Raw genomic sequence first — 18488 nt, forward strand, 5'->3', positions numbered from 1 at the left:
GGCAAACAACAAATGCACTACAGAGTGGTCTTGTCCAAATATTTTAATAGGAGCACCGCAGCCGAGCCGTCGCAGCTACGCCCATTCTTGCTTCTGACTGTGTCCTGCACCGGCCCTGCCGCCAGCACGTGGCTCTGCTCCTGTCACGCCCGGTCATTTTTCATTTCCCTGTGCGTGCAGCTGTGCCGCTGCCGGCCACACTGCACCGTCCCATCCTATCTCCGCGTGGTGCCGTGCTGCCCGGTCGGCCTCACTCGGCTTCTTGAATACGCCTGCCTGCTGTCTTCTTGCTTAAGCCGAAGACCGAACTACCCCACGCGCCTCTCCCTCGCTGCCAGCACCGCCCGACCTCGTGCACCAGCGCTCCTCCTCGCTGCGCCGTTGCCGGCCCTCCCCGCGTGAGCACGCGCAGCCCACGGCTCGTTCCGGACCGCAACCGCGACGCGCCCGAGCTCTGCGTGCTCCGCGCCATCATCGTGCCCTGTGGCCGTGCCGGTGTTCCGCCCTCGGCGCCCTGCACGTCCGCACCCCGCCGTGGCCAGGCGCGCGTGTCCCGGTCCGCTTCGGACCGTAGCCGTCGTCACTGCGCCCCCTCCCATGCTGGCCCACGCCCCTGCCGTGCCTTGCACAGGGACCTGCGCAGCTCCGCCGCCATGGCCAGCCACCATCGTCGTGCCTGCCTCAGCCCACGCCGGAGCCACTGCTCCAAGTTCCTCCTCATCCGCGCGTGCACCAGCGCCCCTCCTCCTCCTCGGCGCCCGAGCCACCGCGCGCTGGCGTCCCCGCCGTGTCCCGCGGCTGGACCGCATCAGGCCGCCTCTGGCGAGGCCGTGGACACTGCCGTGCGCCTTGGCTCGCGTGGCCAGTGGGCCACGGGCTGTCTTGGGCCACGCTGCGGGTGTCCGCAAGTGCGCCTCACCACCGCCGCCGGGCCGCTGGCAGCCGGCCGGCGAAACCGGCCCGATGCCCCTTCCAGCTCCTCTGCTCGACTCTACGAAGAAGACATTGCGAGGGGTATGAATCCAAGCCGAGATTTTATACGGGGACCTTTCTGCGAAATACGGGACCTAGGTAAATAGTGCCGATGTACTGCTGGGTATTTCGTTAGAAACTCGAGGGCCTCGTCGCTTATATGCCATCGCCGGTTCGCTGGGCAGCGGCCTGCTTTTCGCTGGGCCGGCCTGTTGCTGGCTACTGTGCTTGTTAGGCTGCGCCTCTGCGTGCATGGGCCGTCCGGGCCACTGCCTGTGCCTGGGCCAGCCTGGTGCCTCTTGGGCCACTGCCGCGCGCCCGCTGGCCGGCCGCGGGTCGCACCGCTGGGCCGGCTGGTGTTGCCGCCTGGGCTGCTTGCTCATGGGCTAGGCCGAGCTGGGCCGTTTTACTGACTAACTGGCCTTCTTTAGTTGTAGAGTATTTGATAATTTAGCTTATAAAGTAAGCTTGTAAAATTCGTAGAAAATCATAGAAAAATCATAAAAATGCCAAACCAGTTTTGTTAGTCTCCTAAAATCGTGATCTACCTACTAGTATGATTTGTTCACATAGTGGATAATATTCTTAGGAAGCTATATAATTAATTAGAGATAATTAATATTATAAAAAGGTAAACTTGTAGGAATTGGTATGGTAAATTGGTAATATTGTTGAATCTGAAATTTGTATAGTAGACTCCTAGCAGTAGTAGTTACTCACCGTAATTTTTGTAGCTCCAGAATAACCAGTTGCTAAATAGATAATGATGTCTTATTTTGAATACTGATTAAATCGATAGAATAAAATAAAGAAACACCGTTGGTTTATATAACTAAAAGAATTGTTGAAAAATAACGTCTTATGCGACAACATGGATATGTAGCCTAAGTACGATCGTCGTTAGAACTAGCTCGTTCACTTGAGAGACGTAGAGCGTATTTATACGAGTCATGATTGTAGTCAGTTGATCATACCCTTGCAGTTTATTACATTGCATATCATGATAGGGACGTCGATGGATCACGGAGTCATCGGGAGTTGCTGGAGAAATGGTGCTTTTGGAGATCATGCTGCCATGATGGAAACTAACTTCTGTTTATATTTTACCCAGGCAAGCCCCGGTGCATAACCCCTACTTTTCTACAGTTTAAGTTATATTTGTGCATTAAGTTTTAAGGAGTTGAATAAAACCCACTAGCATATATATATATATATATATCTTTATCCTATGAGTCTTCCTAGTATGACATGATCGTGTAGATTGCTATGCTACAGGACTCCGGTAGAAGTCGAGTGATTGTCTGTCACTCGCGAGATATAGGAAATATGTTACTATATGATTATCACTTGGAAAATATAAAATGGTGGAAAGAAAAAATGGTGACCGGGCAGGGATATGGTTTGGGTATTGGTGGGTGTAAGAAGTTGTGTCGCTGCGGAGGCGGGTCATAGCTTGGTTACACCATTTTTCCCTGTCTGGTCGGTTAAGGACCGATCGTTGCATATGACTCTGGGCAGGCCACTGACTTATTATCTCGAGCACATACTTATGTATGGGCGCTTGGAAGACTTGTTGCTCTCTTATCGCGGATCCGGCTCTTTCTGGACCGACTGTCAGGGTTTGTTTTTAGGTGGAGGAGGTCCTTGCACCGCACTGAGTCCGGGACTCAGGGGCGGGGGCTTGGAGTCCTGCTTGTGCCTAGGGTACAAGCGGGGCGTGTGTTTTTGGGGTACCCAGCTAGGGGCATTGATTCAGCGAATCATCGGGCTATCCAGGTACGGCTTGTCTACGGTTTAGCATCGTAGTAAGAACTGAAGATGAAAGATGGAAGATGGACAAAAAGGAAATCTGATTGCTTACCACTTGCTTGAAAGTAGCACAGGTGCTTACATAGAATGGTTAGCTAATGAACTAATGCGGCTATTACTAAAAATCAAATATAAGGACACACACTTAGTAATGCTTTCTGCAAATGCAACCCACAAACCAGATAGCCTTGCATATCCTTGGAGTCTTCTTTTCTTTTCTCCTGTCGGGTAAGTCTTGCTGAGTACAATTAAGTACTCAGGGTTTTATTCCCCCTGTTGCAGGTGACAAGTGGAGGCTAAAGTTGACCTTATGTGTGGATTCCTCCTAGTGGGCTCAGCGAGGATTTCCTTTACGCTAGCGATCGTAGTTGTTATTTATAACTCTTACCAAATGTTTTTATAAATGAAAGTTTAATAATCTGTTGTCGTAGTTTATATATCAAAACTTCACCATATCATTAATAGATGTTTATTTCCGCTATAACTCTGATCACATGTTTATATTCCACTGTTCAACTCAATTGTTTATAACTCTGATAATATGATTTCATTCCGCTATTATATTAATAAATATTATACTCTGATGTTTTATTAAAAGTGATATAAGAAATGGCTCAGAATGATGTAAGCTTTATTCTCTCATTTGTGATCCTGAGGGAAAAATATGGATTTTCGGGTTCTTACCTGGGGTGTGCCCAACGGAACCGAGTAATTTAGTGTTCTCCCTTGGGTGTTTAGTGTCTAATGGAAGACAAGCACTCCTGTGAGACATTAGATTAGGCGGTTTTGCCACAGGTGGTATCAGAGCATAAATGAGGAAATAAAGCTTCGAAAACCTTTTCTAAACTAAAATTTGACAACCCATTGTTGCAAAAAGTTAGGACGTTTATATGCGAAGTTATATAAGTAGCCCTATTACTATGGTTATGTATCCAGAATAGATGGCACTCTGCTGACTTAGATAGGCTTGATCAAGTTTTCTACAGGTACACTGACTCGAGCATAGTTCGATAGTATCGACTAGTTACAGGGAGAGAACGATGTGCCAAAAATCTGAGGACGGTTGCCCTATATGTTGGCAACAGTGGAAGGACGTATAGGACGTGCATTCATGCATATTCCGTTGGTGCATTGTAGCGCTCGTTTTGCTAGTAGATACACCATCCATAGGTGCCACACGTGTCGTATTGTGCACGACTAACTCGTTCCTATTCTAGAGTTAGGTCTGCACTGTGGCTTCGTGTTTCGTGTTCGCCCGTGGTTCACGCTGGTCATGACCCATGTCTCCCCATACCCCTTTCTGCGCTCTTGTCGGACCCTTGCCCTGCAGTCGTACTAGTCAGTAATGGCATCGCACGTCGCTCGCCTCGAACTCGTGGAATTTGGTCGATCCGCCGTAGTGATCTCGCGCGGGAACCCTAGGTGAACCGTGCCAGGACCACTGAACGCTCCGCCTTTATAAGTAGAGCCTGGCTTAGCCATTGGTACCACCACTCGGCGCACTTTAGCTCGCTTAGCTTTTCCTTTGAGCCAGCTTTTCGCCCAGCCTTCCTTACAACCACCGTCAAAGATGGTAGGAGCCTGGGTTAGTACCTACTGCCTGAACGTTGAGGGTTTTCCCAGAATCCTGCATGCCACCCTGCAAAAGCTCGGAGTCAATGATCACCCTGAGTATGAGGGCCGTGAGTATGAGGAACATGGCACTGAGCGGTGTGAGGTTACCGTCTACATCGGGAAGAGTGAAGAGTTCCCCAACCTCACTGAAGCCTATAGTGTGACCGCAACTGGGTTTCGCTTCGTCGACACCTACCAGGTTGTGGCCCGTAAAGTCTTGTGGTACCTCTGCCAGATCTATGAGGAGCCTATTGCCCGTACCCCCATGCGGTTCTTTCCTCCTTTGGACAAGAATCGGCGAGCATGGAGGGCCCGCATGGAGGCTTTGCAAGGACGAGATGTACAAGAGGACAGTCCCACCGTGGTGCACTTGACCACGTACCTGCTCGCTCTGGATGAGCAGTACGACCGTCAAGCCTTGGAGCTGAGGGTGTGCCTTCGGCGTGCCGAGGAAGCCGAGGTCTTCAATAGGATGCTCCAGGTGCAGCTCGCTGAAGCGCATGCCAGCGCTGCAGCTGCTGAGAGCCGAGAGGCTGCCATGGAGGAAGCTCTAAAGGGGGCTAAAGATCGGCATGTCCATCAGCTACGGGTGGCCTATCTTGTCACTAGGGCCAAGTGGAGGACGCTGGCTGCTGAAAGGCAGGATGCCCCGATCTTAGAAGGGATCCCTATCCACCCGCCAGAGAGAAGAAGAACTGGTGTTGCAGCACCGCCCGCACCTCCACCCTCGGGAGTGTCCGAAGAAGAACCCTTGATTCCCCACGCTCAGCTGTTGTCCCGTGAGGATGTAGACTAGTTGCCTTGGGACGCTGTACCCATAGTAGTAGTGTTTTTCGTTGCTATCCCCCTGTATTGTACTCTTGCCGTTGTTGTCGTCCGTAGTTGTTGAGATCGTCCAATCGTAGGTGAATGCTATGTCGTGAACGGGAGACTGAATGCCTGTATGCTGTACCCGTATAAGACGGTTGGAACATGCAATTTATTTATTTTGATGTGTTTATTGCGTTCATCTACCTTAAGTTCGTTAGATGTGCTTAAGAGTTTCATGGGTGATATCAAGTGGGTTACAAGAGAAGTTGCCATTCCGATACCAGCAGATCAGCCGTGATTGGGTGTTATTGGACACTGTATCGACTAATTGTGGATGTCCCAACAGAACACTTGAATTTTTTTAAAAACAAATCCGTTGTTGGATTTGAATTCCTTGTCCCTTGTTGTGGAGGGAAACTTTTGTTGTTGAATTTTTCCCTTGCAATACCCCCTTACTCTGTGGTCTATGACCCCACTGCCTTCATGGTATGTAAGTTGGTAGTAGTTGCCTGGTTAATAGCTTATGGTGCCGCGATGAAACCAAGGGCTCCCCGTGGAACAACTGCCACATGGTGACGCTGCTTGGCACGCGCTGGTATCGAGGTTTTTGACCAAGTACCTTTACCAAGTTACACCGCCGTACCATTTGTTCTAAAATTTTTTCCTTGGAAATGTTCAGGTGTTCAAACGGGAATTCCACAATGGGTTGATGCAGAGGTGTTCTCTCAAGGTAAACAAGAGATGGTTTGGAGAAAGAAAGTATGACATGATCTGGGTTTATAGAAAAGACAGATGTGGTCAAGGAAGGAAAGAAAAAGAAGAGTAGTAACGGAAGGTTAGCCGTGGATAGTCGTAAAAGTTTGAGTGGACGTCTTGTCCAAAGCCCTATGCTTAGTTGACCGCTACGCATGTTGGGTCATTTCGCTGCGTGCCCTGCGAACGCCTGTCGGTGCCGGGTCCATTATCGTCCCGTTTTCGCGTGGCCGCGGCATCGTGCAGTGCGCCGTCTTTGTGCACTATGCGTTGCTCCTTTTCCCCAGCATCCGGTCGGCTCTCGACTCTCATGCCTCGTCTGTCGTACCGGACCCCCCTTCCCTCTCTTTTCCTTTTTCTTTTGGTAACACGACCACCCGCACGCCTGCCTCGTCGAGCGGACCTCCCCTACTCTCCTTTATTTTCCCCTTCGCCGCTCGCGCAGGAAGCACGCCATGTTTCCGACCTTATCTCCACAGCATGCACCATCTGTGTATCCCATCCCCGCCGCATCTGCCTCCGGTGTGTTGTTTTTTTCCCTCTCCGTTCGCCTCTATAAATACCCTTGGTCCTTGCTCTTCTTCTTCATCCCCATTCCCCCGTATTCGGAGCATAGCTACGAGATCCAGTCGACGTTGTGAAGCTAGGTTCGGCTGTCTGAGGTGATGGTGTGATCTGAGAAGAAGAAGGGATCCAGTTCGTCGAAGAAGTTCAAGTTCCCTTGGTTAGTTGGCCTTAGGATTCACGATGTTTTACTTCTCAGTCGACTGTTTCTGGATTTGTTGGTGCTACGCCATGTTTTGGATAATCATTATCTTGTTGTTTCTCTATTGTCCTCGTCTATCTCGACTTCTGGAGTAGGACTCGGTTATACCAAGTTGCTTTTAACCATGTATCCCTAGATCCCCGTGTGGTTTAGTATTCAAAGTCGTGTAATATTTCGTGTAATCCCTGATCTACGGAATGTAATCGTGTTTCCCCTTTTCTGGGTCCAGTTTCGAATCTCGGGATGAGATTCTTTTAAGGGGGGTTGGTTGTAACACCTTGGTGTTACGGCCTCGTTTAGCATTGCGATTTAGGTCTAATAAAATTTTTGAAACGATTTTCTCGGATTTTAAAATTTTAAAAACTAGCTTTTCGCGTCAAGTATATTTAAAGCGTTGTTTGTGGCGGCTTGTTTCGCGTGAAATAATCACATAACATTTTAATATTTGTTCCATGGCCTGGTACGAGTACGAGCATACGATATTTTTATGGGCACGGCGGTGCGACAGGTCCTTTTTCTTTTTCGCTCTATCTCGCGCGCCTGTTTTTTCAATGCCTTTTCTTGTCTCCATTGCATGTCATTGTCTGTCTTACTTGTCTCTACGGCCGGGTCTTGTCCGTGGCAACCGGCACGCCCTGTCAGACCACGTGCTTTGGCGTACTCGCTCTGTCCTTGGCCTTTGTTTTTCCCTCTCTCTCTGCCTTGGTTTCTTGCTGCAGATAAACGTACATGAGCTGACACTCGACTTCACGTTCTAGCATTATCTCAGCGTGTATTTATATATATATATATATATACACACAGCTGCCGAGCACCCGCTCGTGCCAGTGTCCTTGCTATTGCCTGGTACAATTTTTCCTGTGCCTAGATGTTACAATTTGTGTAAATTAGTATACCGTTATATATATATATATATATATATATATATATATATATATATATATATATATATATATATATATATATATATATATATATATACACACACACACACTCTACTCTCGTCAGACCCACTGGCTAGCTAGCGTCCGCGAAACAGACCCGACGTTGGCTGTTACTGTCCTAATAAAAGTACCCTGTGGCTTGCTTAATTAGGCGTCGCGGCACGTAACGACGAGCGCTCGATTTGATTGGATTGAACAAGCTAGCTACAGGAGCAGTACAGTTAACAAAACGTGATGACAGATGAGACAACAATGGATATATATATATATATATATATATATATATATATATATATATATATATATATATATATATATATAGAGTACAGGTTGATCGTTCGGTACTCGCGGTCAGTGGGTTGTCTGTGAAGGCAAACAACAAATGCAGTACAGAGTGGTCTTGTCCAAATATTTTAATAGGAGCACCGTAGCCGAGCCGTCGCAGCTACGCCCGTTCTTGCTTCTGACTGCGTCCTGCACCGGCCTGCCGCCAGCACGTGGCTCTGCTCCTGTCACGCCCAGTCATTTTTCATTTCCCTGTGCGTGCAGCTGTGCCGCTGTCGGCCACACTGCACCGTCCCATCCTATCTCCGCGTGGTGCCGTGCTGCCCGGTCGGCCCCACTCGGCTTCTTGAATATGCCTGCCTGTTGTCTTCTTGCTTAAGCCGAAGACCGAACTACCCCACGCGCCTCTCCCTCGCTGCCAGCACCGCCCGACCTCGTGCACCGGCGCTCCTCCTTGCTGCGCCGTTGCCGGCCCTCCCCGCGTCAGCACGCGCAGCCCACGGCTCGTTTCGGACCGCAACCGCGACGCGCCCGAGCTCTGCGTGCTCCACGCCATCATCGTGCCCCGTGGCCGTGCCGGTGTTCCACCCTCGACGCCCTGCATGTCCGCACCCAGCCATGGCCAGGCGCGCGTGTCCCGGTCCGCTTTGGACCGTAGCCGTCGTCACTGCGCCCCCTCCCACGCTGGCCCACGCCCCTGCCGTGCCTCGCACGGGACCTGCGCAGCTCCGTCGCCATGGCCAGCCACCATCGTCGTGCCTGCCTTGGCCCGCGCTGGAGCCACTGCTCCAAGTTCCTCCTCATCCGCGCGTGCACCAGCGCCCCTCCTCCTCCTCGGCGCTCGAGCCACCGCGCGCTGGCGTCCCCGCCGTGTCCCGCGGCTGGACCGCATCAGGCCGCCTCTGGCGAGGCCGTGGCCACTGCCGTGCGCCCTGGCTCGTGTGGCCAGTGGGCCACGGGCTGTCTTGGGCCATGCTGCGGGTGTCCATAGGTGCGCCTCACCGCCGCGCAGCTCCCGCGCTGCTCCTCCGCCGCCGCCAGGCCGCTGGCAGCCGGCCGGCGAAACCGGCCCGATGCCCCTTCCAGCTCCTCTGCTCGACTCTATGAAGAAGACATTGCGAGGGGTATGAATCCAAGCCGAGATTTTATACGGGGACCTTTCTGCGAAATACGCGACCTAGGTAAATAGTGCCGATGTACTGCTGGGTATTTTGTTAGAAACTCGAGGGCCTCGTCGCTTATATGCCATCGCCGGTTCGCTGGGCAGCGGCCTGCTTTTCGCTGGGCCGGCCTGTTGCTGGCTACTGTGCTTGCTGGGCCGCGCCTTTGCACGCATGGGCCATCCGGGCCACTGCCTGTGCCTGGGCCAGCCTAGTGCCTCTTGGGCCACTGCCGCGCGCCCACTGGCCGGCCGCGGGCCACACCGCTGGGCTGGCTGGTGTTGCCGCCTGGCCTGCTTGCTCACGGGCCAGGCTGAGCTGGGCCGTTTTACTGACTAACGGCCTTCTTTAGTTGTAGAGTATTTGATAATTTAGCTTATAAAGTAAGCTTGTAAAATTCGTAGAAAATCATAGAAAAATCATAAAAATGCCAAACCAGTTTTGTTAGTCTCCTAAAATCGTGATCTACCTACTAGTATGATTTGTTCACATAGTGGATAATATTCTTAGGAAGCTATATAATTAATTAGAGATAATTAATATTATGAAAAGGTAAACTTGTAGGAATTGGTATGGTAAATTGGTAATATTGTTGAATCTGAAATTTGTATAGTAGACTCCTAGCAGTAGTAGTTACTCACCGTAATTTTTGTAGCTCCAGAATAACCAGTTGCTAAATAGATAATGATGTCTTATTTTGAATACTGATTAAATCGATAGAATAAAATAAAGAAACACCGTTGGTTTATATAACTAAAAGAATTGTTGAAAAATAACGTCTTATGCGACAACATGGATATGTAGCCTAAGTATGGTCGTCGTTAGAACTAGCTCGTTCACTTGAGAGACGTAGAGCGTATTTATACGAGTCACGATTGCAGTCAGTTGATCATACCCTTGTAGTTTATTACATTGCATATCATGATAGGGACGTCGATGGATCACGGAGTCATCGGGAGTTGCTGGAGAAATGGTGCTTTTGGAGATCATGCCGCCATGATGAAAAACTAACTTCTGTTTATATTTTACCCAGGCAAGCCACGATGCATAACCCCTACTTTTCTACAGTTTAAGTTATATTTGTGCATTAAGTTTTAAGGAGTTGAATGAAACCCACTAGCATATATATATATATATATATATATATATATATTATCCTATGAGTCTTACTAGTATGACAGGATCGTGTAGATTGCTATGCTACAGGACTCCGGTAGAAGTCGAGTGATTGTCTGTCACTCGCGAGATATAGGAAATATGTTACTATATGATTATCACTTGGAAAATATAAAATGGTGGAAAGGAAAAATGGTGACCGGGCAGGGATATGGTTTGGGTATTGGTGGGTGTAAGAAGTTGTGTCGCCGCGGAGGCGGGTCATAGCTTGGTTACACCGTTTTTCCCTGTCTGGTCGGTTAAGGACCGATCGTTGCATATGACTCTAGGCAGGCCACAGACTTATTATCCCGAGCACATACTTGTGTATGGGCGCTTGGAAGACTTGTTGCTCTCTTGTCGCGGATCCGGCTCTTTTCGGACCGACTGTCAGGGTTTGTTTTTGGTGGAGGAGGTCCTTGCACCGCCCTGAGTCTAGGACTCAGGGGCAGGGGCTTGGAGTCCCAGTTTGGATGGGGACCTTGACAACCGAGACAGGAGAGTGATGGGTTGGTCCTGCTTGTGCCTGGGGTACAAGCGGGGCGTGTGTTTTCGGGGTACCCAGCTGGGGGCATTGATTCGCGAATCGCCGGGCTATCCGGTACGGCTTGTCTACGGTTTAGCATCGTAGTAAGAACTGAAGATGAAAGATGGACGATGGACAAAAAGGAAATCTGATTGCTTACCACTTGCTTGAAAGTAGCACAGGTGCTTACATAGAATGGTTAGCTAATGAACCAATGCGGCTATTACTAAAAATCAAATATAAGGACGCACGCTTAGTAATGCTTTATGCAAATGCAACCCACAAACCAGATAGCCTTGCATATCCTTGGAGTCTTCTTTTCTTTTCGCCTGTTGGGTAAGTCTTGCTGAGTACAGTTGAGTACTCAGGGTTTTATCCCCCCTTGTTGCAGGTGACAAGTGGAGGCTAAAGGTGACCTTGTGTGTGGATTCCTCCTGGTGGGCTCAGCGAGGATTTCCTTTACGCTGCGATCGTAGTTGTTATTTATAACTCTTATCAAATGTTTTTATAAATGAAAGTTTAATAATCTGTTGTCGTAGTTTATATATCAAAACTTCACCATATCATTAATAGATGTTTATTTCCACTATAACTCTGATCACATGTTTATATTCCGCTGTTCAACTCAATTGTTTATAACTCTGATAATATGATTTCATTCCGCTGTTATATTAATAAATATTATACTCTGATGTTGTATTAAAAGTGATATAAGAAATGGCTCAGAATGATGTAAGCTTTATTCTCTCATTTGTGATCCTGAGGGAAAAATGTGGATTTTCGGGTTCTCCCCTGGGGTGTGTCCGACGAAACCGAGTAATTTAGTGTTCTCCCTTGGGTGCTTAGTGTCTAATGGAAGACAAGCACTCCTGTGAGGCATTAGATTAGGCGGTTCTACCACACCTCCTGATGGGTTTCTTTTTTAACCTGGGCCGAATCCTTGCAATTGGGCCGGTTTTGTTGTGGGCTGGAGCAAGCCCATGCAAACATTTTTTCTTTTCTTTCGTTTTTCTCTTTTTCTATAAAAACAAAGATCTTGCAAAATTCGCTAAAAATCATAGAAAAATCAGAAAAATGCCAAACCACTTTTGTTAGCTTCATAAAAATGTGATCTATCCATAAATTTTATGAATCTTATTAGGTTATGCTTTTCTCTATAGGTGTGTTAAATCATCCTTGCATATGTTGCGAGAACGTACCAGAGGCAGACTTGGAATACGCGGAGGTGGCCGAGAAGTACGAGGAAGAAGTCCTTGTCATCGGTGTTCCCGAAGCCTTCACTAAGTTTTCGATGTCTGGTTCCTACCCATGGAAGCCCCAGTGCATAACCCCTACTTTTCAGTATTTTTTTCTCCCGTTGGAACGGACAGGCATATTCGAAACCCTGCATGACCACATGCAAACATGCATGGAAAAAACACCCCTAGAGTCTGGGACTTCATGAAATAGAAACGTCACCAATACACTTTACACCAATAACAGTCAAGTACTATGGAAAAAAATAAACATACTTTACACCAATACGTAACACGTGAGGACTCTCCTACCTTAGATTTCTTTAGTTTGGATTTGGACTTCCACAGTTACTAGGTCTAATCCTAGGGTAATACATTTTCCCATTGGGTTCAATTTCAATTGCTAATCAGGTTTAAAAACAAATTATCAGCAAAGCGTATCTTGTATATCATCTAAAATCATGCAGTGAGTTAATGGGTACTGGGAAGAGGATCCATTGCCCGATGAAATATAAAATATAGGTCATAGGTGATAAAGATCATTAATTACAAAAGTATTAAAAAAAGTAAAATCAATTTTGTTAGGCTTCTGTAAACTGGATCTATATGATATAGGTGATAAAGATTATGAAACAGGCTTTATGTTTTTAATGTAATTAAATTAGTACATTTCTTAATTAAATATGTTCGTCTAAGTTGCAAGCCACGCTACGTGGGCTAAAATTTGTGGTCATCGTGCAACGCACGGGCATATATCTAGTTAAAATAATTTTTTTAACTCATCTAACTTGTTTGCCTACCATATTAGGACATATTAAGTTAAATATTTTGACTTATCTAACGTGTTTGTCTATCATATTAGGACATATTTAACCAAAATTTATGTTTTACTAAATGAGTATTTACATTTTATTTTTAAAACTAAACATGTACTTAAATAGTAATAACAATTCAGTGGTCATCAGTACTTTATTTTCATCAAGTTTATTAATCGGCACTATATTATATGTCGACTCTCTTTTTACTCTAAATTTCAGTACAAACATTGACGCTCACGTGTATACACACTCACCCCTTTGAACAAATAAACATCCTACCCTACTGTGAGCACCTTCGAAATACTAAGTCGGTAGGTTTTGAGATTCATGCTATGGTCGTCTACCATGAGACGAATAACATTGTTAAATCATGAAATAATAGAATAAATTAAGAAAAGTAGGAGGAGCTGCATCGATGACTAACCTGGGTGGTCAGATTCCACCACAAAAACCTTAATAGATGTGCTACACTAAGTTTGTATACGGACTCCCCTTATGTATAATTTATGCCTCCACCCCTAAGACCATTGGCTACCAAATGTTTGGCAGGCGATTTCTTCACTGTGTTTTTTGAGTAGCAGCAGCTGAAGCGTGGCCTGCGTTGGTGTTGGTATTTGTTAACGCATACAGAAAAAATTGCAAGCGCACTAATACTGCTGTAGCTTTCACCCGGAGTATTTCAATGTATCGATTTCCACGAGGAACGCGAATAGCAAGAATCAAAGTTGTCTAAAGATAAAGCTAAGTTAAAATATTTTTATGGGTAGAAAGGGACTTTCTAAGGTTTTCTAAGTTGATCTAGCTAATCAAGATTAGCCTTACTATACGTTACTTACTTTGGAGCAGCGATACCTTTCTTACCCTAAAAAAAGGTGAGAAAGACTAGTCGGGAGAAGGCTACCAAAAAGCTCTACGAAACACCAATCCGAACGTGGTGGATTACAATGGCCTGATAGAGCTGTGACCTCTAGGGCTACCACAACTAACCGAAGGATTGGGTGCAAACTCAGGTAAACTCTTGCCTAGACACCACGTCTACGCTAGCGTTTACTACTCTAATCACAATTTATAATTAGAGCACTCAATGCAAGCGGAGTTCCCGTAAATAAAATATAATAAGAACTGAACTTAATTAAATAGAGAACTTGGAAATAATAAATGAAGAACCTGGATATAACTCAAAGATGAATAAGATCCACAGAGGTACAAAATCGAGAAGGATTCAACAGATCTGGCTCATCCTCAGCTCTCTTCTCTCCTCTCTCCCTATTTTCTATAATTCAACTAGGTGAAAGTCACCTAGAGGGACACTACTACAATATGTGTATGAAATAATGAAGCTCTGGAGCGTAGAGTGTGCCTCCTGGAGGAGGTATGGGGTCCTTTTATAAGGGGAGATGGAGTAGGGGCAAGGAAACACCACATCATCGATTCGCGCCACCGTTTATTGGTAACCGTCGGATCAAACCGACCTTACTTAGACGATGGATGAAGTAACTTAGACGTCAAGGAAGCTCCCAACCGACCTATGAAGAAAACCGGATAAGAACCAGCCATTTGGGCCCTGAACCAGAGCCGAACTGATGATATATGCGCTGTTCTGTGTTAACTGGGCTCCCTGGCCAGCTGAACCGGCCTGCCCAGCTGGTCTGGCCAATCCCCAGGCAGACGAACAGCGCCACCGCCTTCCTAAGCCAACCAGCGAGCGCCACCTGTCCTGACTGGGTCGAACCCGCGCTCCCGCTCAGCCTGTTCGGTTGGCTGGTTCGTATCGTTGCTGGTTCGTGAAGAAGTACTGCTGGCTGATTTGTGTGAGAGAAAAATACTGTTCTGGCTGGAAATTTACGATCGTATACGACAAGCACAAGCCAAACGAACACCGGCGCCACACGTCACTGTGGTATTGGCCGGCCTGGTCGCTCGTTCCCTCGCCTGGGGACAGCTGGGCCAGCGCGGTTGACTTTGGGGTGCTGTCGTCAGCACTCCTTAATTTGCGAAATTGATATCTTTTTATTCTGATCTCAAATATAGTAAATAATTTATCCATTTCGATCGTCTCGACGAGCTCTTCGCAATGGTGTACTCCATTTCATCATTTGAGATAGTTTTATTCAGTAAAAAATTAAACATCCTGGAAGACAAGTGAGAACACCGAAACTCGTAGAACTTGTTAGATAAAATAATATTTTGCTTTGATGTAGCATGAAATGTTGTCATTTAAGATTAATTTGGTGGTCCAAATATATGAATTAAAGACCGCCAACAATTGGCTTACACGTTTTAGCTGTGGCTGTGCCAAAAACACGCCCTTAAACATGCCATGCATGTAACGAGCAGATGAATAGAGTCACATGTATGAAATTGCTACCAAAGTATTGCTAATATATGACAAAATTTCATAGCTGCGGCTGCTATGAAAAACGTTTGTATGAAAAACACGTTTGAAACCACGGTTGCTATGAAAAATTTCTAACAATTGTATTGCTAATGAGGTCACACTAACTAGTTTATACAAAGTATGTATTGCATTCGAGAAATGCATGTACACATCCATGATACACGGACCGCACTCATTCCTTTGTACTACAGTAGCAAATGATCTCTCATCAAGTTTGTTAGGGATCTAAGCAAGAAATTATGGTGTCTGTTGAGCATGACTACGTGTGCACTCGATCAGGATGCGCCCAGGATAATACGACTCTCTTACCCGACGTGCATGCGCTGCTACACATACGGACACACAGTTTCTTTTATGGATCTTCTTCCTCACCAGCCCCGCACCTGCCCGCACCACCCACCACCTAGGCCACCAGCGACCTCGCTGGCGACCTTATCGCCCGCCGCCCACCCCCGCCGCTCCTTCCCGGCCATTCCCTAATCTCAATCGAAGAGTTCGCTGATGGATCCTTGCCCCCGCCGCCGACTTTGGCCAACTGGATGTCTTCCATCGCCAGCTCGGCAGCGTCCTACTGCCAGCTTGCTCGCTGCCCACAACCCGCCACCACCGCCAGGCCGGCCGCCGCCCCCGAGCCCCCTCCTTCAAAACCTGCCAGCCATGGATGCTCGCAAAATCTGAAACCCTAATTAACCCTCCGCCGCTGCCTCATCCACCGCCCCCGCCGCGACGACCTCGCCGCTAGCTATTCCGCTCACCTCCCGCCCTTGACCCTGCCCCCTTCTTCCTCAGTTCCGGCAATGGAGTCGTCTTGTGTGCCGCTTCAGTTAGCGGCGCACATGCGCCCAATAGTGATTTGGAGGATAATAATCGCTTAAAGTGCCCTACACGCTTACGACTGCTCCCATTGCGAGCAGGAAGGACGAGTGAGCGAGCGTTTATATTTAGCGGTGCAAAAACACAATGGAGTGGGCTTGACTGGAAGCCATTAATCAATGGGTCCGTAGAGGCCGTGTATCGTTGAATCGTTTATAGCTCAAATTTGTAATAAAGAGGAATAGAAATAAACCGCATTTTCGCAGCTCCGACTCCTCTTGCAAGGAGGCGTTTTTATATTGTTGTTTGGCACGGGTTCATGGCAATAAGCCACAAACATGTGAGAAAAGAACCCAAAGTCCCTACAGACAGTAATAGTAAGGGTCTGATTGGATCCCAACAGATTTTAGCATCTAGATTCTACAATCTAGCTATGATCCAAATAGCTTAGATTCTAGTATAGATTTTGTCACATAAAATATTTGGATATAAAATTTAAGAAGCTGAGAAGAGCTAGATTTAACATGTAGAAGCTAGATTCCACAATACCATGAGGATCCAAATGGGTCCTAAGTGCCTGTTTGGCGCAGCTACTCATCCACCTGTTACTTCACTGGAGCTAGAGCCGGAAGCAGAAGCCTCAGATAATCGTATATAGCTCATCCTCCCTACACTAAAAATGGCTCCGGCTCCTCTCTCATACACCAAACAAAAAAAAAAAAATAGCTCCTCCTCCTCCTCGGATGTTTGGTGTGGCTCCTTCGGCTCCTCTGCCGAATTTACCACCAAAGCTGAAGCCAAAGTTACACCAAACAGCCCTTAGCCCTATATTTATTGTTTTAAAAATATTTGCTCTTTAACAGGTGTGTATAAACTTTACTCCCTCCATGATTTATTTTTGTTTTTACCTCTTGTCATTCCAACTTAACTTTAAGTACTAAAAGGTTCAAGATGGCGTCTAGAAAAGGGTGAATAGGCTCAACAACAAAATCCCACAGTTTCAACAATTTTACACAGAATCTGCACAACTAAGTCTAGCTGATTTTACTAGAAAAAACCTAGAAACAAAGTTATAGCTCCCCAAGCAACTTCTATCACGAACCAAACTCATAGAGATGCTTCTTTAGGTGCTCCTTGGTAAGTCCACCAAGTCCATGCACTCGCAAATAAGCACACCAAAATAGATTGACGTGGAAAATCAAATATATGATAGAAACGTGTCGGTGTTTTGTCACGTGACGAGTGAATTTATACGAATATCGCGCTGCTTCAGGAAGACGATGGTAGCATCTAAATACACAAGGAATTATACTGGTTCAGGCCGGAGCCCTACGTCCAGTCTCAGAGAAAGATGAAGTGCGTGTTCCTCGATTGAATGCTACGAAGTTCTTACAATGGGGTATGGAAGAAGAGTGGAAGAGGTAGGAGAGTGGAGAGAGACTGCCCGAGTGAGGTCTCGAGAGTCCATCTATTCATCGACATCTTAGAGGGGTGCCCTAGCTGCCCTTATATAGAGTCCGGGGCTAGGTCATGTACAAAGAGTTAGGTTCTCCTGACCGGGTGGTCATGAGCCTGTGGGAGGGGGAACTAGCTATCTTGGCCTGCAAGGAAGGCCGTCTTGTCTTGCGTCAGCGTACGTCCGAACGTGGTTGTTATCATGGTCTTGTGCCCACGTCGCGGCTTGGGGTGGCTTGGTGCTGTAGTGCCGGTTGTGACGGCACTGTTGGCACATTGGTGGTTCGCTAGCCGTCCTATACGACGTGGTCTTGCTGTGGCCTTCGTCATCGTTTCTTGATCTTCCAGGGGTGTCGTACAGGAGTTGGTAGCCGTCCTTGAGTCACTGGTTGCCTTGCTAGTCGTGGAGCCATTTTTTTTCTCGAACAACGTAGGAGAGCTGTGCATCATTTCATTAAGGTAGAAGAAAACAGTACATGAGTCCAGAAGGACCCAAAACCGATTACAAAGAACAAACACACACACACACCACACCTCACATACTAATCTAGATACTCGCCACAAAGAACAAGAAAAAAACAACCAGCGACCAAAGGACCTCAACACCAACGGCCAGCAACCTAGGCATGAGCTCTTGGAGCTTTGAAGCCCCTGCTGAACACCAGACCACTCTCCAAGCTCACAGCCCTCAGCACCACCTTAAGACTCGGCCTCGAATTCTCGAAAATGCAATCATTGCGGTGCTTCCAAATCTCCCATGGCACCGAGATTATTAAGGAGTTGAGGCCCTTACGCGCTTCTTTTGGAACAGCTCTGACAACTTTTCTCCACCATCCAGAGAAACGACCCACTGAAAGATCAGGTGCTAATTGTACTATGCCCAAGAGCTGAAAGATCGAAACCCAGACATGGCGAGCAAACACATAGCCAACCAAAAGGTGACTGATTGTTTCCTCAGCCTGATCACAAAGGGGG

The 18488-nt window shown here is 47.2% G+C and overlaps 1 protein-coding gene across 1 annotated transcript; it reads right to left on the bottom strand.

Annotated features, from left to right (window-relative positions):
* Nucleotides 1-308: 308 nt before the first annotated feature.
* Nucleotides 309-4897, bottom strand: LOC136499752 (uncharacterized). Its single transcript, XM_066495293.1, has 3 exons — nucleotides 4778-4897; nucleotides 4375-4420; nucleotides 309-991 (listed from the first exon to the last, which is right to left on the bottom strand). The coding sequence occupies exons 1-3, from the start codon at nucleotides 4895-4897 to the stop codon at nucleotides 309-311; spliced, it is 849 nt and encodes a 282-aa protein (XP_066351390.1).
* Between the last annotated feature and the right edge of the window lie 13591 nt (nucleotides 4898-18488).

Source organism: Miscanthus floridulus, chromosome 13 (assembly GCF_019320115.1).
Source record: "Miscanthus floridulus cultivar M001 chromosome 13, ASM1932011v1, whole genome shotgun sequence".
NCBI lineage: Eukaryota > Viridiplantae > Streptophyta > Magnoliopsida > Poales > Poaceae > Miscanthus > Miscanthus floridulus.